Source organism: Thermobia domestica, chromosome 14, assembly GCF_964235325.1.
Source record: "Thermobia domestica chromosome 14, izTheDome1.hap1.1, whole genome shotgun sequence".
In the NCBI taxonomy this organism is placed as follows: Eukaryota; Metazoa; Arthropoda; class Insecta; order Zygentoma; family Lepismatidae; genus Thermobia; species Thermobia domestica.
Window position 1 is genome coordinate 70,592,309 of NC_137467.1, and position 23,671 is coordinate 70,615,979.

The following is a 23,671-nucleotide window of genomic DNA, read 5'->3' on the forward strand; positions in this document are numbered from 1 at the left end:
TCGCGCCCAAACGGCAGCGCCGAAACGTCCGCGCCCAAATGGTGGCGCCGAAACGTCCTGTTCCGTACCACAGTTTACTTAAAACGTGTAATTATGATTTAAAAAAAAAAAGAATAAAACAAAATCAATTTATGAGTTCACTTAAAGAAAAATACAATTTAAATCAACATAGATATAGGTTAATCCATTTGATATCACTCAATTTCAGATTAAAAGGTTGCTGACAATCTTTACATTTTTTTTTCTTAAAACTTTTTTATACAAAGTTGTACTATATTTAACGAGTTGAAGACAAACATTTACCACTTGTTGTAATTTTGCCACATCAAAATCAAACCGCAACTCAAAAACTAGCTTAAGTCTCAGTGCTCAAATTTTAACTATCTGATACTACACAAATAACGCTTGTTTTGTGAAAATTTGAATTTTTCAAGTGTGTCCCTTTTGAGATATTTCAGGTTGAATATAGTCAATTTTTGAAAAATCGTATTGTTTGAAGACCGATAACTAAAAGGGGTAACACTCTCAGGTACTGAACTTCTATTTAGGAAGTACCATACCACAAAGCCTATACCTTTATATATATATATAAAAGCAAGTCTGACTTTTTTCTCTAAAATTTCTAACTTCAAAAACTGCAATTTGCGTTTTTCAAACTTTCAACTTTCAATATTTTTTTAAAGACATTCATAGTGCAGCAAGCTTAAATTTGCAGCTAGACATAAAATGTTGCACATTTTAATACTCTTTCAGATTGTTTACATTTGAAATTAATATCTTCAAAAATAACGGAGTACAGCGTTTACACCAAATCTTTGTAAACTCCAAAATAGGCTTACTGCCTATACAAAATGGCCACTCAAAAACAATTTAAGCATATACAAAAATCAATGAATATTTGTTTCCAACCCTCTAAATATAGTACAACTTTGTGTACAAAAATATTTAAGAAAAAAAAATAAATAAATAAATCTAAAATCCAAATTCCGTCGTCTTTACCCACAACCTAGAGTTACACAATTTCAAGATCTTAGACCCACAAATTGTGGAGATCTGATGAAAGAGAAAAGGTATATTTAACTCCTGCTTTTTTTGTCTTTCAGGGGTCGAATTTCGCAAAACAATCATATCCATTAGTATTAACATCCACTAACTTTTTTTTATTTATACGCCTTGCGAATCCTTATTGGATAGTTATTTTCTTGGAATGATTTCGGCAACCGAGGAATGTCACTAAGTAGGCTTAAAAATTCAAATTCAACATTATTATACAAAACTGTTAGACCGATTTTAAACATTCTTGGTACAAGAGTGGACCTTTGGCCTGGAAAATAGGCGTATACACATATTCATGTTAGCGCTGGAGTCAAAAAGGTTATCTCATAAAAAGAGCACTAAAAATTCAAATTCTGCAGAATCACATCACGTGTTCGAAACCTTTCCCTCTTTGAAAAATTGCACGAAATTTATAATAAATGTCGATTGGATTCATGTTGCTTTTTTTTTTTTTTTTTTTTTTTTTTTTTAAGTCATAAAGTCCCACTCCTTGGTCGTTCTATTAGCAGGATGAATCGATTTGTGAACCCAAAACCAAATACCAGTTTAGGCTGGTTGGATGCTCCAGTTTTTTTCTGGAACTGACGAGTTTATCTGAATCAATTGTCACAGGTGGACAGTAAGGAAACACGAATAAAATAATGTGCCGTATAGTTTCGCAGGTTAAAATTATAACATTTAAATCACAGAATACGTATGATATTTTTATATTGCACAAATAATTTTTACTATGTCCTATTTGGTTGGTGGGTTCTGAGCTTAAATCACTTTTCGTACCTAGGATATGCGAAACCTCTTAACATGGAAAGAGAACTACAAGCTCTCACCGGGAATCGTGTCTAGGTCTCCCACGCTGAAGTTGTGTATACTAACCATGTAACCATGAAGGGGCTTTAATATGCAATATACAGGCTACAGAAAAATAACACTACCAAACTCCCAGAGATGACTCCTTATACCAAGTGAAAGAAAACAAAGGTTCTAACAAATAAAACTCGAAAACCACCTCTTTTCAGAATTATAACCGCCAAAAATATGAAAAATTACTTTTTAAAACACCCTAGCTTGAAAACTATGAGGGTCTGTTGCAAGCGGTTCAAGTACCTATACAGGAACTAGTATGCGCTCTAAGTATTCATGTTTCAGAAGCTAGTTCCTATGTAATTCCTTGATCCACTTGCGACAGACCCCACAGTTTTCAAGTCAGGACGTTTAGAAATGTGATTTTTCGCATTTTTGGCGGTATATAACTTCAAAAAGAGGTGTTGTTTGACCCATGTTGACTGAAACTTTATTCTATGCAGATAATAAATATTAGTTGCTCCAAATTACATTTATTTTCTGTAACTTGACAACTTTTTTAATGAAATCTTGTGACGAACTTAAAAAGGTTTATACACTATATTATAAAATGAAAACAGCTTGTTTCTTTTAGTTCTTAATTATATGATCTTCTGCCATCGAAAGTTACTGAATTCAGTGGAAGGTGATAAAGTGTGGAATAAACCTTTACTTCCTACACACAACATACTGATTTTCCTATATACTCAAGCGTTAAACACATTTTCTTGCTGGCCTAATCGTTAGTGCGCCTTTGGTACACGTGATCTTGGGTCCGATTTCCGGTGAGAGAGCGTTAAATTTCAACGCTTTACGCTGGATCGGATTCCACCTTGAACTGTAGGCGCGTCTCAGCCTTGGTGCCAAATTTCAATAAATAAACAAACAAACGCTTAACATCAGATAAGCATAGAAATGAAATGGCACCTTTCAGTTTTACGTAACACAGTTATGCATGCTAGGCCAAAGGAGTCGGTGATGATGAGAAATGAATGACTGGTGGAATGAATAAAGTGGAAGGAAACGAAACAACCCCGAGAAAACCCACGCACACGGTGTTTGTCCACAACAAAATTCACTTGGTGCAGGCTAGAATCGAACCAAGGACCCCATGCTCCAGAGGTGAATGTTCTACCACTGAGCCATTGCGGCTCCGAGATAAGCATAAACTTCAACCTCTAAAATAGAAAATCTTGAAGAAGCTTTTATCTACCAGTGAATAGGAAATAATTGTGACTGATGACAAGTATATTATCTTTATGTATAAATCAGAGTTTAACGTTTTTGAACCAAAGAAACTTGAGATAATCCGATAAAACAACTATTAAACCCGAAAATACGATTAAACACGAAAAAGTCGAAAAACCCAAATGGATTCAGGTGGATTGAGCTTTTCAAACCTTGGTGGACCTAGAGTTTAAGATGAAATCCGAACCATCATAATGGGTTCAAATTCAAGATCCTTCCACCGGGAATCGAACACGGGATCACGTGCAGAAAAGCTGCGCGAGCGTAGCTACCAGACCCCGATGACAGAACATTTTTGTCTGTCTGCGATGAGTCAAAATTTTTCTGCAAGAATTCTGCAGAAGAAACACTTGTGATTGTTAAAAATACGCTTTACGCGACGTAAAAAAAACAGTTCAAACTATATTTATGCGAGTCGTCCCTGCATTTAAGACATATACACACAGCAGGCATGTTTTAATGCTTTTCTGTTGGCTTTCTTTTTTTCTTTTCTTTGTTTTTCTTTTTTTTTATCTGGCAATTTTTCTGCGCAGGCACGGCAAATTTTCTGCGATCACATCGCAGATCGCGGCATGTTCTGCTATGGGGTACTAGACCAGGAGGGAGGACTTTGCAAGATACGGATCTTGAAACAGTCTGTTATGCACGACGATAGTAGAAAATTGTGTGCAGAAAAACAAACTTACGAAAACCAAATACACACAAAAAGAGGAAACAAGGTGGAGTGACAGATATTTCTACAGAAAAAAAAAAATATACTTACAATACAACTGTTCGATCCCTTTGAACTTTTTAAATAATTCCTTTAAGCCTGAAGGTAATCCAAAAAATTCACCCAATTTGCTATCCTTATTTCCAGCATTTGTAACTGTTTCACTAGAAATAGATAATTTATCGTTTCGTTCTAGTTTATGAACTTCTTCACCATTTTTTATTAAAGCTTTTCTGATTCTTTTATCAATCGCAAAATCACCTAACGAAGCACACGAAGAAACTAATGCATCATCTGTTGCACTTAAGTGCGAATTTATTTCTGATCTTTTACATAGCTCATTCACAGGTATTGAGTTATTTTCTACATTTTTACTAACTGAAGATGATAAATTAATGGAACTTACTATAGTTCGACCACTTGAATCACTTGTTCCACTATTTTTAGTCCGCTTCACAGATTCTGCGTTTTCTACTTGTGAAGTCTCCGAACCACAAGTATCGTTCTCAGATGAATTAAATAAGTCTGGCGAAATAGTTGAACTTATTAAATTCTTACTAGAACTGTCATTATTGTGGTTTACTATTTGTGTTGGAAGTTTCGCTTCAGTTAAACCACTATCCGAAATAGAATTTAATTCTTCACTATTGCCATTCACGCTATCACCACATTCGCCTTCAGTCCTTGGTTTCTTATTATTGGAAGAGTTCCAAAAAGTTTGTTCAACTTCTTCCAAGTCTATTGACTCAAGGTATGAATTATCAAGAGAAAGTAATTTGTTGCGTATAGGGCTTTGGAATTCATCGTGATTCAAATTTCCGGCATCATCTTCATCACTACGATCCACATTGCAGTTCGAGTTTGGCACTGAAGTGACAACACTAGTTGACGATTCCTGAGTTGTAGACGCCTTTAGATTATTGTTACCCAACTTATCACGATCATAATTCGTATCATCATTTCCCCATATATTGCCACTGGGTTTCCATAACACACTGTTCCTCTTCCATCCGCGGGCTTTTCTTCGAATTTCCTCCATAGCATGAGGTAGCTGACACATCTTGAGCCTGGAAAATATAAATTAGCAAAAAAGTAAGCTTACCATGGATTGGAGGCAAGTTTAAAGATGAAGAAATTAGTGATCAAATTATATGTAAATGAAATCTTTCAGTTTTATGTCCAACGGTCATATCGGCTAGGCTAAAGGAGAGGTGATGATGAGAAATGAATGAAATGGTGGAATGAAGTGGAAGGAAACGGGAGAATCCTGAGAAACCCACGCACACGGTGTTTGTCCACCACAATGTTAACTTGGCTTGAGCGGGGATCGAACCAAGGACCCCACGCAGAGGTGAACGCTCTACCATTGATCCACCGCAGCCCGTAAGCACAGGTTATGGTTACGTTAATAGAAGAATTCGTGCTTCATAACCTCGCTGTTGAGTAAGAACCCCAGCCACGAAAACTGAAACTGAAAGAAAACGACAAAACTATTGTGTAGCAAGACAGGAAACAGACTCAAGAAAAAGACATAAAATGAAATAAAATTTTGGAGTTTTACGTCCCACAGTTATGCCGGCTAAGCTAAAGGAGACAGTGATGATGAGCAATAAATTAAATGGTGGAATGAAGAAAGTGGGAGAACCTCGAGAAAACCCACGCACGTGGTGTTTGTCCACCACAAAACCCAGTTGACGCGAGGTGGGATAGAAACAAGAACACCATGAACCAAGGTGAATGCTCTACCACTGAGCCACAGCGGCCCCGAATCGCCTGCTTAAAAACATGAGCTCCATCCTGCCCATACGATTAGCATATTCCCTTTCAGTGCGGAGAACTTGTATTCGATTTCCGATGGGAACTAATGTGGTTTGGATCAAACGTTAATCTGTTGGTTCATGTCCCCTATAGCTTCTTACAGAAGAGGACGTTATACTCCAAACTAACCAAGCAATATGACTGAAAAAAAAAAATCTTTATTGACTTCAAGACAGGCGCATTCTGACTAGAAGAACAGACAATACTTTGCCAGGACTCATTTATTAATAATATGCTTGAATCACAACACTAATGATGATGACAGAAGGGGTATAATATGTTGCGAGAATATCTGAAGTTAAATCTTATTTTTAAAGTTCATGCTTATACGTAAAACTTGTTAGGTTGGCCGTTTGATGGTGACCTCTTTCCTATGGAACCTGAATTTTCCCTTAAGTTGGCCACCTGTCTATCTTGGAACTTAGCCGATTTGAAGCAACGTTGTTCCTATGCTGTCAGTATTAATTTCACCTCTGTATGTTGGACACCTATTTGATCATATCTTAGAATATCTATTACTGTTGAGTGTTTTACGACGTCAGTCAACCGAAAGTTAACTTCTCTAAAAGCATAACAAGTGGTAGCAGTCTTTATTGCTTTTATGACTATTGTCGGAGTTATAGTTTCCCACTCATCTTTTATACTGCAAGACCATTTTGTGGTACAGTCGAGACGGTTTAGATGTTCTTTGCTTCCATCACGTCTTCCAATCATTTTTCATTGACTTCTTAACTTTTCATTGCAAATGGCACAAGCGAATTTCAATTGTAAAATAATAATTCCTTTAAGAACGGCAATTGTAAAGAACTCAGAACGAATAACAGTTTAAAACAAGCGAGTTTTGTTTCACAGTTGTGAAACCACGATAGACTTCCAAACTACGTGAATTCAATTCTGAAACAGATGAATCAACAATATTAAAATTTCCGGCTACACCAGACGGATAAATGAGATGAAACCTGTTCATCTGACACTGAATCCACATAAAAAGAAAATTATTAATATGTTTCATGATTATTACTATATAGGAATTAACATTGAAGGAAAAGATCTACTATTTCTTACTACTTCCAGTCTCAGTGGAGGAATAAACACAGGGTTGGCAAAAACCACGGTTTTTATTGAAAAAAAAAAAAAAAACAAAAAACCAGGTTATTTTTGGTTTAAATAACTTACTCTATGTATTTATATTAGATATGGACAGAAATTAGTTTGTTTCGCCTTGGTGTTATTATGCAACAATAAGGTCTTGCTGGAAGGGGTCACATAAGCTTAAAGCGGAATCCAAACTGCTTCTCGACTTACATCCAAGAGAAATTGTCCATTTGGACACGAAACCATGGCTAATTGATTACAAATGTGATTGCCGACTCACTCACGAAGGAACTCTTGATAAAAATGCGTTGTACTGATCTTTACATAGGCTTACTTGTTAACATAATTGTCAAGAGTCATTTCAGAAGGACAAAAAGACAAATTACATTACAAATTTGGTATGCAGATATTATTCAATAAAATTAAAACAAAGTCAAATCCAAGCTGATGTTGGAAGTTACGTAAGCAATTGATAAATTTTGCCAATTTCTATCAATATGTTTAAGCAACATTGGGTTCTTTATAAAACAACAGGCATTCATTCAAGTAGAAATATATAATTTGGCTTCATTTCGTATGTTTAGGCTTAATATCCTTATGAAATACCAACGTTATCACGGAGAAGACTTCCGCTTAAAGAGACACCTCGAATGGCTACTTGGTTTACACTTAAAAGATGGGTTGTGGTTCGACCGAGAATTGAACACGGGACCCCTTGATTAAAAGTTGAAAAGTAGATAAACGTAATGCGGATGGTTTGATATGTGGAAACGTCACCATGAAGTTCACACGATTTAAACATTTTTCGTTCTTTTTTTTTTTTTATTTATTTTTTTTTTTTTTGAGTTTAAACCAGTTGTTGTTGTTTTTTTTTTTTTTTGAAAAAAAAAAAACAGCTGGTTTAATCCAACTTGGTTTAAACCACCCAACCCTGAATAAACATGATATCATGGGTACTGCAGCCATGTAAATATTATTATTAATACTACTACTACTACTACCACTACTACTACTACTACTACTACTACTACTACTACTACTAATAATAATAATAATAATAATAAGTAAAATAAAATAAAATAAAAATAAATAAATAAAATTTTTAGAAAAGTTTGTCAAAACCTATTACCGTTTTCGATTTATGGGAATCAATATTGAAATTGGAAGTACTACTATACATCTATTACTTTCGGCTGCAATAGAGGAATGAAGTTGAAGAAAAAACCTATTTCTACGGTATTAACTTCACATTAAAATATTTATTACCCTTTTGCACTACTGTAATTAGCATCACAACTGGTAATTGCATATTTCCATCATTTCTGGTCGACATATAGGAATAAAGATCGAATTAAAAGCTTTACTTTCAACGTTCAATGGATTCGGAAAGACCACTACACAATAACTCTCATCACCGCCTTTTACTCTACAGAGATCGATATTTAAGCCGGAAGTAGTAGTAAATTTCTACCATCAAGAGAGCTGAGTTGAGCTGATTTTATTTTAGCGTCCCTTTCAGCAGCGAGGCTATATGGGACATGGACCTACTAATTAACGTGGAATCCGAACCACATGAGCTCCCGCCGGGAACCGAACCCGGGTCTCCCGCGCCAAAGGCGCGTAGGCTAACCGCTTAGCCACGAGGGAGCTCTACCATCAAGATATATATATATATATATATCTATATATATATATATCTATATCTATCTATATATATATATATATATATATATATATCTATATCTATCTATATATATATATATATATATATATATATATATATATTGTAACCAGGGTGGAAAAAAATCATGATTTTTTTAATAAAAATCATTTTTGTTGATTTTTTTTATTTAAATCGATTTTTTTGATTTAAATCAAATCTTTCTCCTCATATAATACAAGTCGCGAACTGGAGAAAAAACATTAGGAATTAATATTAAATGACAATTATGCCATTTAAGTGAAAGTATTTTGGTTTAATTTCGAATTAATCCTCAATCGTTAACCTATTTCAATCCGAAACAATATTTCTTAAGCATTAAGAAAGAAACGTACAGCAACGTTTATCAACATGACACTTTTCTTTTCACGAAAGTTCCTGATATTTGGCAGAAGTATATTTTTTAAAACATCGAAACTACCCAGCGCAACGGCACGAAATACATCTAAAGTACATAAATTTCGCCCAAAATTAACTGTTAAACTCTATGGCCTATGGAACCCGGAGGTTCATTGCCGCGTTCACGGAAACTCTCCACTGACTTCTATCCTTAGCCAACTGGATCCAGTTTCTATTTTGTATTCCTATTTCTGCGAGATTCATCTTAATATTGTCATCCCATCTGCGCCTAGATCTTCCTAATGGTCGTTTTCCGATTGGTCTTCCAGTTAAGAATTTGAAAGTGTTCTTATTTTCTTCCATCCTGGCTACATGACCTGCCCACCTGAATCTCCTAGACTTGATGACCCTAGCAATGTTTGGTAAACCGTATAAATTATGTAGTTCCTCGTTATGAAATTTCCCCCATTCCCCTCCTCTTGGGTCTGAATATTCGGCTCAGGATCTTGTTCTCAAATACTTTCAGTCTACGTTCTTCCCTGATAGTAAGCGACCATGTTTCGCAACCATATAGAAGCAGGGTGTCTACCAGTCAGGGAAAATGTCAGGGAATTTCATTGTGTGTCAGGGAAAAATCTTTCCCAGGCTGTGAGGGGTGAAGGAATGCCACTAAAATAGTCATAAATTACAGGTAAATGAATTGGTTCGTTTGTACGTTTGTAGAATATTGTATAAGCATATAAACAATGGTGAAAACTTACAGTTCACTTTAAATATAAGTTAGGGGCGCGGTGGCTCACTGGTAGAGCGTTAACCTCCGGTGCTTGGGTTCCCTGGTTCGATCCCAGCTTGCACCGTGTGAACTTTGTGGTGGGCAAACACCGTGGTCGTGGGTTTTCTCGGGGTTCTCCCACTTTCTTCATTTCATTCATTACTCATCATCACCGTCTCCTTTAGCCTAACCGACATAATCGTGGGACGTAAAACTGAAATATTTCATTTTCATGATTTAAATATAAGTTACTTTTCATGAGTTACTAAGAAAAAAAGAATGACAGAGTCAGGGAAAATTATAATTTTGTCAGGGAAAGTCAGGGAATTTGATTATGCTTGCTTGCTAGACACCCTAGAACAACAAGCATATATATTTTAATCTTCAAATTCCTGGACAGAATTCGTGACAACAAGAGATTTTGAACTGAATAATAACACGAATTCCCTGCTTTTAGTCGACATTTAATTTCTTCGTAGATATCGTTTTCATCTGTTAATATTGATCCTAGATATTTGAAAGAATCCACTTTATCAAACGTATTATTCGATATTTTAGCGCATCCAAAATTTGCCATATTACGATCCCGAGGAACTTCGTTCTATGTATTTAGTACATAAATTTCGCCTCAAGTTTTATTTATTTATTTTTTGTTTCGGAAAGGGGATCGGGCCCCTCTAAATACGCCCCTATTATCTGGAAACAAACAAATAGACGTGGACATAAAAGAATTTTTGTCTTAAATGTCGATGGTGATTTCTCCGTTGGAATAGTTAACGATTTAAAAACCCTATGTTACGAAGACAAGAAAGCAGGATTCTCCCGTTACCCGTTCAAAACGGGAATTTTCCTAATCATCCTCTGCATGATACTCGTTTTCATACTGTGTTGTACATACATTTGAGTCTCATTGTATTATGATTATTATCTTCCATAATCGAAATAACAGAACAGAAACGGGATTTTACTTATTTTCACTTTAAATTAATTTATTTCGAAATTTGATTTAAATCAACGATTTTTATTAAAAAAATCAAGTGATTTAAATCTTGATTAAAATCGTGATTTAAATCAAGCCACCCTGATTGTAACTCTTCTCCGGTTATCAATCAGCCAGTGAAGGTATTGACATCCGACGTTTCGAACGCAGACATCGCATTCATCCTCAGAGATTATAATGAAGAGACCGAACAGAAACGTTAAAAATAAGGACGCTCCTAAAGAAATCCCGCGCACTGACAGAGAGTAAGGCATCAACAATCTGTCTACATGCCGCTTCTGACACGTAGCTAGTAAACTAAACCATCTGTCGGGGTGAGTGTGTACCACGGAATCTATCTTTCCGGAAGACATTTACACGCAAATCTACAGTTGTGTAGATAGGAAGAAACAAGGGTAAAACAAAAGATAGGAAAGCGCGAATGAAGAGTTATCTGATTTTGATACAGGGTAAAAAACCTGGGAACCAGGAAAAAAAAAAAAAACCCTTTGTCAGTCTTGCTGCATGCAACAGGCGATTTACATGGCAAAACCAAACTGAGAAGGGATGGCAAAAATCTATGAGAACATGTCTGTAATAGCCGATTAATAAATTATCTGTTATATTGCAAACCCTAACTTAATATCTGTTAATTTGCATTGTTAGTGGGACATCTGTTAATTTTTAAGCATGCAAGTCGGTAATCATTGTCCATGGCCTCGCCTGGTCGTTATCCGTTTCCACCAGTCACTGGGAATGAAGAGACCGGAGATATGAGCATGTATAGTAACCTCACTCTAAAGACAGCCACTTGCTCACAAAGGGAAGCCGGCCCTGTGTGCGGTTTCTCTTCATACTGTCCGGTTTGGTATTTCTCTCCCTTGAAAAGTAACTGACAAGCAATAAACTGAACTCAAACTGTTGCCAAATCTCTGTCAATTATCTTTTTTCTTTGACACAACCTTTTCCATACACACTGTTAGATACATGGATAGAAGAGAAAGAGAGGGAAAGGAAGACATTACGTATGGCAACGTTTAGCTTTTCCTTCTTCCAATGGGACCACTAACTTTATGACGGTTTCTTTGTGCTAAATTCAAAGTCTCCCGACTGGCTATCGTCTGGGCGCGCTTGATATATATATATATAGTGTATAAATATATGGTGACTACTTAAGGGCAGAGCTATGACTGGGAGCTTGTGATTAGCTGACAGAAACTGGCTTCTGAATGGCTGAGGGATGTTAGCTACTGATTCGCTGTTCTTGTGGCTACGACAAACGGTACGTGACGTTTGGGCGCCGCCATTTGGGCGCGAGTCAAATTAAAAAGTCATTATGTTAGGCGCTGAATACTAAGTTCGAATTACGATATCACAAGGTGTCTACTGTAGTGGAAGTCCTTGAATTATACTGGATGTTGTTTTACATACTAGAAATACTGGAATTTCAAAATTCTAAAAACTGAATTAACAATTAAATTTTGTAAATTTAAGTTTCAGTCAAAGTTAAGTGTGCTTTTTATTTGATAACTTTTCAAGCCATAGGTAAGTAGACCAGTTAGATATGATTGCTTGCATTACATACATAGTGAGCCCATTCCATTAAACAACTTAAAGCAGGCCTTCTACTGTAGTTATGCGATAAGTGTAAATGCCAAACACATTTCTAGTGGCTAAATGATCAATATATGTACACTTAACAATTATTTTTCACTTTGAAATCGTTCTTTTTTTCCTTTCGCTACTTTCTTCAATGCAGATTACATGCTTACAATAGGACGAAAAAAAAGTGTGTTAAGTTTTGATTTTTATATTGGAATGTTAAAAAAAAAGTGATACCCGAAATACGGCATACTGCAGTTCCTAATCTCAATGTCTTAGACACCCTGTATTAACATCTTTCCCTCAACTCGATTAGAATTTTTATATTTCTGGGCTTTCGGCATCTAAGGCAATTTAGCCCGTCACGTTTGAGGAAGTACACTACCCGGGGAATGCGGAGGAAGGAAGCGGCCTGGACCTATAAATTACGTACCACCCCGGCATTTGCCTGGTGTGAATAAGAAAAACCCAGGAAAACATCATTCAGGGTGGCTGGTGTGTGACAAAGAGCGTATTACAATTTTCCGACAGAATGCCCCCACCGGGAACCGAACCCGGGACCGCTCGCACCGAAGGCGAGAGCATTAGCGACTACGCTACGCGGGGCTACTTCCCTCAACTCAAGTGCGCGGAAATCTTTTATTGGTAGTTCTTTATTGGACTTCAGGAAGAGAAGAGTTTGGCAAACGTAATACGAAAGAAAACAAATTTTAATATTCATAAGTATGTAATTATTAACTTTAAAAAAATACAAAAATTAAATCAATATGTTTTAATTAACATTAACAAAATTATTAACAGTTCGTCTGATTCCTTCATTTCCTAGCTTTCTTATATAATACAAAAATGAGATCATTAGATCAGAAGTACAAGAACCGTGAACAACCGAAAAATCAATCCATGACGAGGTTAGGCAACAAATGCCACAAACGCATTAAACTATTTAATTTAGATGAATAAATAAGATAGAGATAGAAAATATACAGATAAATGAGGTGAAATAAAGATAGAAGTGTAGGAAAAGTATATATCTTGATTCGCGCTTAGTTTTCAGTGCCTAGCTTACTTTATATGTCCTAAATTGTGATTTTTACTATGTACCTCGCGCCCAAATGTCTGGCGCCTAAACGACTTTGCGCCCAAATGGCAGCGCCGAAACGTCCGCGCCCAAATGTCCTGTCCCGTACGACAAATGACTGTTGAATGTTTTTGTTCTTGAAAAGGGCCTACCAGATAGGCTGAGTTAAAACATATTGGGCCTTATGCAAAGTCGTTCTGACACGTGATTAGTGCCATGTTAAAGAGTTCGACTAACATATTTCCAGCAGTAGTCAGGCCTTTAGTGTGATTCTAATCATACGTAAAAACGATTCTGCATAAGGCGGATTGTCTCTATTGAGACTGTTCCTTTTCCGTGAGTTCCTTTATTGTTCCGTCCTAAAAAATTGTTGCACTTGGCTATTGTGGTGGTATTTCGATAGAAAATTGTCTTAAAAAGTCTATCGTTTAAAGATGGATTTTTAAAAAAGTCTATCGCTTTTTATTGAAGATTCCGTTCTAGGGCGATTAACGATGAAACCAGGAATGGGTCCGGTTTGAATATAGGGATATGGAGATGAAATCTATTCTTTAAACGCTGAATATAATTTAAAAAATCATGGTATCTTTTACTGTTTGAGTTCTATGGATATCAATATTGAAACCGGAAATACACGTATTAGTAAATATCTACCACTTTCGGTTTAGTAGTGTTACGGGTGGAAATGGCACCCAAACTTCAGACGTTGAATGTATTCCGGAAAATCGCTTCTTGATATCTATTACCGGTTTGTCTCTGGAAATCATTATTCAAAAAGGAAGTACTAAAAATTTTCGGCATTAGTGCCGTATCGCCGGACCACTTTGAAAGCTGAAAAAAAGCACAAAATGCACTGCATTCGGTTACATTTTGTTGGATTACATTAAGTTACGTTAGATGACGTTACTTTCGTTAGCGGCATAAAAACTAATAGACAAAAACACAAACCAACCTGTGCTAGGTGGCCACAAATATGAATGCTATCTAACCGAGTCAGAGCAGAAGCGCAGCAGAGGATCCGAGCAGAGCGAAGGGGTGAGTTCGAAGGGAGCGCGTCAGCGACGGTGGGAATACGGGTAAGCGAGGGTAGTGAGAACAGTTAGAAGTCACTTACATTCAAAACTGATGCTTGTAAATTTTTCCAGTTTCAAGAAGTAAATCGTATACAACAGTTTCCTTTCCTTAAATACTCCACTAAATAGCCCCGAAATGCTCTTGCTTCTTCTTCAGCGCCATTCCTTTCGCGCTACTATATCATAAGAAATGTACCTCTCCACAAAATAGTCCTTCCGCCTCCACATACAGTGCCGCTTACATAATCAAAAACAACCAACAAAAACAACAACTTTCTTCACTTTTACTATTTCACTTACTTCATTTTCACTCATTCCTCCTCAAACTTAAATAAATTCTCCAACTGACCCGGTAAATTTCCTAAAATTGGTCCGGCGATACGGCACTTAACCCAAATTTTCAATCACTTCCAGTTTTGTGGATTCTTAAGGGTACAGATGATATATTTTCTTGAGACGCTGGATCGATTCCAAAAAACAACGTTTGTTGTACCTATTATTATAGTTTACAACAGCTACTTCTCATCTTCCGTGGACGAGGATACTTCTTACTGCTGCACTGCCTATAAAAATGATCCTATATCATCTACAAGTGGTAATAGAACACACAACAAACCCAGATCATGTTATGTTCACAGTCAATTAATAATTCCTGAAAGTATGGTGTTTCTCCTTCCCTAAACGGGAAGTTCGGCTCTGTAACTGTTGCCTTCTTAGTGTTGCACTACCTACAAAGATGATTCTATTTGATGTACAAGTGGTAATAAACACATAACATATGCAGATCAGGCTGTACTTACAATCTATATTGGAGAGTGAACTCAACATGATCTGGATTTATTGTGTGTTCTATTACCACTTGTAGATTATATAGAATCATTTTTGTAGGTAGTGCTTAGCGTTACGAGGTTGTAAATTTCAAAATGTGATACGTTGTTTGCATTTTATTGACCTAAAATAATAATTCCTGCATAACCCCTTCAGTGTGGGTGGCGAGTTAACTCGTGTCTTAAAAATGCACCTGCTGTGCGGATGGCGTGTATATACGCTTTCATTTTGCTTTGGCTATTTTGTATTGCGTATGACGAATATACTTACCCATAGTATGAGTACTGTTATCCCGACAATATTTAGCGAGTTTGCGCTCAGCTGGTTTCAATTGTTGCTTAATTAAAAGAAGACGAAAAAAGAAAGAAATTAAAATAGCGTTTGTGCTTCGTCAAATACAGTTTTCATTCTGTGTTATATTTGAGAGCAGGCAGCACAGTAATGGCGTCAACACGATATTTCAACGATGCTGACATCGAGGAAGAGTTATTAATTAGTGATTCTGATGTAAAAGATTTTGAAAAAGATTTGGAGTCAACAGGATTGGAGTCGGAGAAAAGTGATGATGGCGCTTTTAGTGATAATGACCAAAAAAAAAAAAAAAACTACTTTTTACAGCGGTTCGCATCTGAAAATTACGCACTGAAGGGGATAAACAGTATCGGCAAGGTTCCAGAACACAAGTCCCCCTTCCCATTGAGCTGTAATAAAGACAGAAAACAACGTGCTGGACTCCAACCCGCCTTCACTCGCTTACATTCGCTCGGCAATACTATTTGAGATAAATATTAAACTTTGGTACAGAAACAAATAAACCTAGCTACTAACCATTATGGGGGGATGTGTTCTACAACCTTCCCAACTTTATCAGTATCGTGTTTTAAGGGTTAAATTCCAAAGTTGGGCGTCCGTTTCCAGCGAATTTTTTAAAATTTACAGGAAATATATGGATAATTTGATCGTTTGTGTGCTTGATAATATATAAGAGTCTCGAAAAATCTGTTTATTTCTTATATATAAGCGGTTATAAACATGGGACTATATGGCGAGCGGAGGGAACTACTTGGCGCAAGGTAACCGAACAGTTGCATTGTGGGAAAGAAACGAGCATTTATGTTACCAACATGGCGAATGTACAAGGGCAATGAACTAGCAGTTTTAACATTTGTGAAGGAATACATTGATAACGAGCAAAATCTTTTAAAAGTTTGTGAAGAGCACGGTTTAATGAACCTAATAACAAATTGCAGAAAGTGTGGAAAGGAGATAACAGAAAAAACTTGACGAAAGCGGACGCCCAACTTCGGAATATATGCCTGTTTTAAAGTTGATTCATGTTTTATGCACTAGTTTTTGTCATATCCGCACGCTACCTTTATTCTTAGCCCTCCTAAAGTCTATCTGCACTCGTCAATCCAACACCTCCATTAAGGAATACTAAGGTAGTACAAGTGCATTTCCTCCTAAGGGAAGTCAATATTTCATGAATGTATGTTCCCCTAAAATGGAATAGCATATAAAATACTTTGGGAAAATGCATATAATGCATTAGACAGCGAATGTGTAATGATTCCCTAAGAACGATTACATTCTGTTCAAACCTTCAAGGAAATTTGAATTCAATAATTATCTTACCTTATATTCCTCTACATCCTCCTAGGAGAGGAATTTATGGTTTTGAATATTATCGTCTTGTCCGCATTCTCAATAAATATAATTATTTACTTTGTTTTTTTTTTTTTTTTTTTTAAATTATAGCGGCGGAAAGAACAGAAGAGCATCTACAGAGCGAAAAGCAGTGATGCCATACAAAAATCCCATCTCGTGAGGCATAAATTCCCATCTTGATTTAGAATATCCGGCAATAAAATTACAAAATTTTTAAAGCGAAATATCAAAATAGAAGTGAAACTACTAGGAACCATGTTTAGAAACGATGTACGTATGTTGTACTAAGGATTTGGCGAGCGCGTGATTATATTGAGCACGTGCGTATATATGCTGACTGGCAATCGCTAGATAACAAACACATACAGTACAACCCCTCAAATCCGAACCCCGGAAATCCGAAAACCCGGCAAATCCGAACACGTTCTCAAGAGAAAAAAATAACTACAGCTGGAAAATGAAAAAAAATAGATCTAATCACACAAATTTAGTTTTTTTTAAGGTTTTAACATTTTTAGATTTAATGCTTATTCAAAATCATTATCTAATTATATTCTTACAAGAAGACAGTTATAGATATGCGACAATCATTTTGGACATGAGTGTACACCCGCCAGGCAAGGTCACTGCCCTTTCGACCACTGGGTCACCCTGTCTAACCTCAGTCGTTGTTTTACCGCCAATTCAGTGACGAAATGAGTACGTAATATTCAGTAGCGTAGCTAGAATATTTTCCACGAGGGGCCAATGAAGGGCCCAAGAAAATTTTGAGAGGGCCATCTCCAATGAATGAAAAATTGTATTCACATTAATATATATATATATATATATATATATATATATATATATATATATATATATATATATATATATGTGTGTGTGTGTGTGTGTGTGTGTGTGTGTGAAAATGTAAGAATTTACTACCTCAAACAACTAGGGTACATTAATACAATTGATTTCTAATATGAGTAAGTAGTTATTTAATCAAGGCGTTTAAAACAAGTGTGGCTTGTTGATTTAAGTGGAAACAGAAGAAATACACTTTTACAGGTAAAGAAAATAACTTATAGGTTCATGCCTCTACTTAAAAGAGGATCTTTCTATTCTTATGGGCAGCAGCAAACTTATCAACAACTTCATCAAGATCTAACGATTTAAATTCATCAAGAAATCAACTTTGGGTTTCTCTCGTCTTCATACAACTTACTTGTTTTGGGGGGATTTTGTGTTCACATTTGAATATTTCCAAATCACTTGCATAATACTGGTCCATAGGCTCGACAATGTTGTAATTTAGGAAGTTTTCACTTTTTGGATGTGGAGCGGTGATTGATCTAATGATTCTGCTACGTGATCCAAAGCATTTTTCCGTCTCAGTGATTGCCTTATCAATAGAAGGCAGAAAAATGCCTCTTAGTACATTATCTTTAGAAAATTCTGCTATTATCCTGTAGTCGATACTAAATTAATATTGTTAGTTTTCAGATTAGATTTGAAGGAGGGCTAATAGTTAGAATATCCTGTTAAAAATTCGTCACCACTAATTTACTGTTCTGCATAATTCCTACAATGTAATTTTATCAGAAATGCTGAATGCTTAATTTTCTTAGAAATCCATATTTTGACAAAGAACAAATATAAACCTGCGATAAAATTGGGTATTCATTGACTGAATTCACTGTATGAAATATCCGTGGACCAGTCCCACAAACTCCTCATATCTCTCTGATTACTAAACATTAGAAAACGGGATGAAACAACCTGGCCACGGTACTAACTACCTCTTTTACATAAAATAGCATTACTGCCGCGACCAAGTTGTATCATCTCGGTATCTTACCTGATGGTTAGTAATCAGGTGATTGTAGCACTGGCATTGATAAGCTTCGGAATTTCTCTAGTAGTAGTATGTTTGGGATTAGGCTACAGTTAAAATCGTTTAAAAAGATAGTTCTGAACAATTTATTTTTAAAAATCACTGATTTTTACTGCATTTCCCCAGGCTTTAGTTAGTAATATAGGTCCACCAAACGCTGACTTCCTTTTCCTTGGAATTCGCTAGTATCGCTAGTTAAGTCATAGCAGAAGGTTTCTACAGAGTTGCCAACAGCTAAGAGCGTTAGGGAAAAAAAGACATACTAGAGACAAATACAGAAGGTAGTCGAGAGGGAGAATCATTATCGGTAGCAAGTACTAGGTGTAGGTAGTATTCAGTATCTTATTTTTCTCAAGCGAACTGGACACGAACAAGAGAGAGAATGACTATTGCAGAAATAGGACCTGATAAAAACTTTTGTTCTCTCCTTTTACTGTATATTAAACAAGACGGCTCGATATTAAGATTCTTTGAAAATAATAATAATAATACCAAATTATTTAATGGATGCGATGCATTTGTTCTGTCGCCATAATCAATGGAAATTAATTACTTAGTGTATGAATTATAATAAGTAGCTTACGAAGACTTCTTTCGTTGAACGCAAATGTCATGTTTTGCTGTGGTGTATGCTATTTGTAAGCAAGCATCTATATGACTTTCAACATTCAAGTGAATGAGAATGCTGACTAATTTTGCTTTTTTTCTGATTCTTTGTTGAAAACAAAGAAGATAACCTGATAAGGGACAGAGGTTAAAATGAACGTTCAGATGGTGAGGTCAACGCATGTACGATACAGATTCTTGCTGTACTACAAACAAAAGAGCTGCCTGAAGCTTTTTACTCGGAACGCAGACTACTGCAACATACGGTATTCTACATTTGGCAACTCTGCTCTTTCGGTAGTAGTTTCATTTGTGGCGACTATCAACTAGGCGACTTGTGGCGACTCCGTTTGTCAACCTATAGCAATATCACTCTGTGTGGGGGGCACTAGGGGGGCCAAGGATTTGAGCAAGGGGGCCTGGCCCCCCTTGGCCCACCACTGGCTCCGCCACTGGTAATATTATTTCCCGGGTAATCCGAACCCCCCCGAAATCCGAACAGGCTTCAGCCCCAATTAGTTCGGATTTGAGGGTTGTATTGTATTGATCATTTAGGAATATGATCCGAATATGTCAATTGATTAATATAAGAGTATAGATAGTATTCCAACTTAAAAAAAAAAAAATCAAAGAGAGATGGCATTCCCCATCATGAAAAGAAACAGGCTGTGATAAACCAAGAAAGAAAATGCAAAATAATACTGACAAAATATATGAAATTCATGCTGTCATGGCCAATTTAGACTAGAATAGTTAATAACTGCAAGAGAAGAAGGAAAATGAAATCTTTAAGTTTTACTTTCCACGGTTATGCCGGTTAGGCTAAAGAAGACGGTGATGATGAGAAATGAATGAATGGTGAAATGAAGAAAGTGGGATGAAACAGAAAACCCCCGAGAAACCCTCCGCACACGGTGTTTGTCCAACACAAAGTTCACTAGGCGCGAGCTGGGATCGAACTCAGGACCCGATGCAACAGAAGTGAAGCTCTACCACTGAGTCACTGCGGCAAGAGAAGAATGAGAACGGAAGTTAGTCATAACATTTTTTAAATCTCTATAGCTATTTACGTCGAGAAACCGAAAAAGTGCGAAATCTTCAGTTAGGAGGACGGTTCACCAGATTTGAACTCTGAACTCCTGATTAAAAGGCAGGGGCAGTAACTGATAGCTGACACCTACGCTGCAAATTAAAAAATACAAGAGAGTGACGTGAAAAAAATAATAAACAAATATCGTGAAGAGAAGTTGGGAAAATTATAATCCAGAAGTAGATTGAGAACTAATAATTACTATGATAGATGACGATTACCACATTAGTCATGGTATCACTTTAAAAAAAAAATGGGAATAAAATAAGAAATTGTGAAATATGTAAATGGAATATTAACACATATGCAAACATTTCATACAGGAAGTTGGATGAACATACATTAGGATGGCTCGATAAAAAGTCAGTTTCTTTTTTCGAAATGCTTTAGTGCAAAAAAAAAAAAAAAAAGTTGCCTATTGTAGCTAATAAAAAATTCGACATAAAGAAAATTAAATTCAGTTGACATCTTCCGTTCGCGCATTGCACTTAAAGTTTTTGAAAATTGCAAAAAATTGCGTTTTATTTTTGTAAATTTTTAAAGTTATTTCGAACTTTTAACATAAAGCCGCTCTACCCTTTTTAACCTTTTTAACAGGGGCGGACTGGCCCACCCTGCTACCCTGCAAATGCAGGGTGGGCCCCTCAAACAGGTGGGCCCCCTCCACCAATTTTAAAAAGATGTGCTCAACTAAACCTACCAGCATCAAAAAATGCAGGGTAACTCCCGCAAACTTGTGTTTTGCATAAAAAAAGACGTAAAGTTAAACTTTCATGAACAGACCTTATTCTTCTCCACGTTTATCGACTTGAAAAAGTTCTGTCTATGAGACAATCAGGCCCTAAAACATTGCGGGGTTTGTGATACAGCAGCTGTTAAAAACGAGCACGTTAACTACTACTTTTTTAATATAAGAAACACAGTAGATTTCAGGCTGTTATTGGATTTGGATACCATTGCCTACTCCAGTCCTTTTACAAGCCGGCGAGTGGCTATGTTTTAAAGAAACAATAGTGTCATAGATATTGTTATTGTGGAAAGTGGAGGTGGAGCCGGAACGCTTTTGAACTGCATTGTCCTCAGACCAAGCTTCGAAGAAAGAAATCGGATCAGGCTTCGTTGTTTTTTGTTTTTTTGTTTTCTTTTTCAGTGCGGTAAAGCGAAAAGAAATTAGTCGTCACTATCAACGATTGTTTTATACATATCTCAAACAATTACTATGAAGTTGCTGCCCTCGGCTCGTGTTTTATTTGTATATTACATCGAAGAGCAAATCCGATAGCAGCAATTCAATTATTCGAACACCAGTTACGTGTCATTTGTCGTGGAAGACAGATGTGGTTGTGTCAGTATGGATGATAGGAGTGATTCTACTGTAAAGAAAAAATATAAAAGTGGTGCTAAAAAGCGAGAACACAAACGAAGATGTGATTTACAAAAAGCTGCATCTGACCCAAAACAACGTAGGCTATTTGAATCTGTGAAGCCCCAAGAAACAAATGAGCGTGATGTGACTCATTCGAGTACTGCAAGACAGTTGCCAGGTATTTTTTGTTTTTTTGTTTTTCTGTTTAAGGTGTTTAAAAATTATAATGTATACACCACGTCTTTGGATGATTTCAGTCAATTGTAGCTTATCTTTAATGGCTATTTTTACTTGAAATTACACAACTGTAACAGGCGAACACGAAATTAACTGAACTGTTTGCTGCCACATAGTGCTTTCAAACGGGTCAGATCAGGCTTTCATGGGTCGAGTCAAGCCTGCTTGAGACACGGGTCGGGTCAGGTCACCTACGCTAGGGTCAGGCTACTGTAGCCACAGGTCGGCTCGGGTCAACTTTCTAGCCACGGGTCGGCTCGGGTCAACTTTCTATTCGGGTCATGAGTCGGGTCGGGTCGACGTTCAACTCAACCCAACCCTCTCGACCCGAGAAGGATTTAGCCGAAACGGCGCATAAGAAAGTTGACCAGAACCGACCCGTTTTTAGAGCAGCCCTGACCCGACCTGTGATCCAAGGAGGTTCGACTCGAGCCCTGACCCGATGAAGCCTGACCTGACCCGTTTGAGAGCACTAGCTGCTGCACACTTATGCTGTCAGTCAAATCCGTGTGTATATCGTGTAAATGTTAACTTCCCTTTAGTTATTTAAAGTTAATTTAAAATAAAAGTGTAGTAAAATGTAAAAATTATTTGTGATGTGCAAAGTAGGTATTCATATAAAAAGAGAAGTTGGGCCAGCCGAGGAATGGGCGGACTGCACTAGACGATAGACGATATTTAATCTTTCTGCGACATGAAGATATGATATTATGACTTACTTATGTCAAGGAAAATCTTGCGTTTCGAAATCTATCGCAAATTTACCTCCAATCGAATTCTTTGTGTTGCATTGAGGCCACAAAGTTACAGCTTTTTCAAGTTTCAAACACTGACGCCATGTCTGTTGTCTCACCTGACACGCTTGGGAGGGGAGGAGTTGTCTGCTAAGAGCGGGGTGTACTTCCTCGAGATTATACAGCAATATTTAGACGAGTTTGTGTATGTGGGTTACAACATTTTCTTCCCGCCAAAAAGACAGGTACAGAGAGAGAGATTGCGGCACATTCGCGAGCAGACTCTCGACTGAAGTAAGTGGTATTTTTTACGTATCAAGGGGGAGGGCAGCCCAGATCAGCTATGACAAAATACGGATCTTCGTTAAGTAGGGTGGTTGCAGGTTTGGTTACTTAAAAAAAAAGTTTCAGATATGTTATTTTACATGAAAACGCAATAAAAATTGCCTCAAAATTAATTAAAAAAATCTGATGGCATTTTCTGAAACACCAGTCTTTATTTTGGGATTTCCAGCAGACATGGGTAAAATCATGTCAAATTTAGCTAGTTTATAATTTTTAAAAATCTGTTGTTCATTCTCCGCCGGCCCTGAAGAGGCTACATGCCCTTATTCCACTGAAAAACTTTTTCCATCATATGTAAATGGGGCTGTGCAACGATGAATCATCGCATTCCTAAACATTAATTTTCTCGATTATGAAAGTGATCAAAAATCGGTTGCCTTCATTGCTTGGACAAGATGTGTTGGAAGAATTTATTTTTTTATACATAGAAAGATCATATACGTTTGATTACGACAAAGTGATTGACGATCTTGTATCTAGCTCCAAAGAATTAGGTAGATATTTGAAATTGTGAGTGTAACTGGGGCATAATGAAGATATTAATATTAGGATACATTTCTGGAATTCATATTAATATTATATAATATTA

The 23,671-nt window shown here is 36.6% G+C and overlaps 1 protein-coding gene across 2 annotated transcripts in view; it reads right to left on the reverse strand.

The window, feature by feature from the left end:
* Positions 1–16,997, reverse strand: part of mus301 (mutagen-sensitive 301) — a 75,983-nt gene extending 58,986 nt beyond the window's left edge. Inside the window, exons 1-2 of one of the 2 annotated variants that reach the window (XM_081738023.1) lie at positions 16,796–16,997; positions 3,908–4,923 (exon numbers count right to left, since the gene is read on the reverse strand). In XM_081738023.1, the coding sequence (XP_081594149.1) occupies positions 3,908–4,916 (1,009 nt within the window). In that variant the 5' untranslated portion in view covers positions 4,917–4,923; positions 16,796–16,997. The remainder of the gene's footprint in view (positions 1–3,907; positions 4,924–16,795) is intronic. The other variant, XM_081738024.1, reaches the window with a different exon arrangement.
* Positions 16,998–23,671: the final 6,674 nt, after the last annotated feature.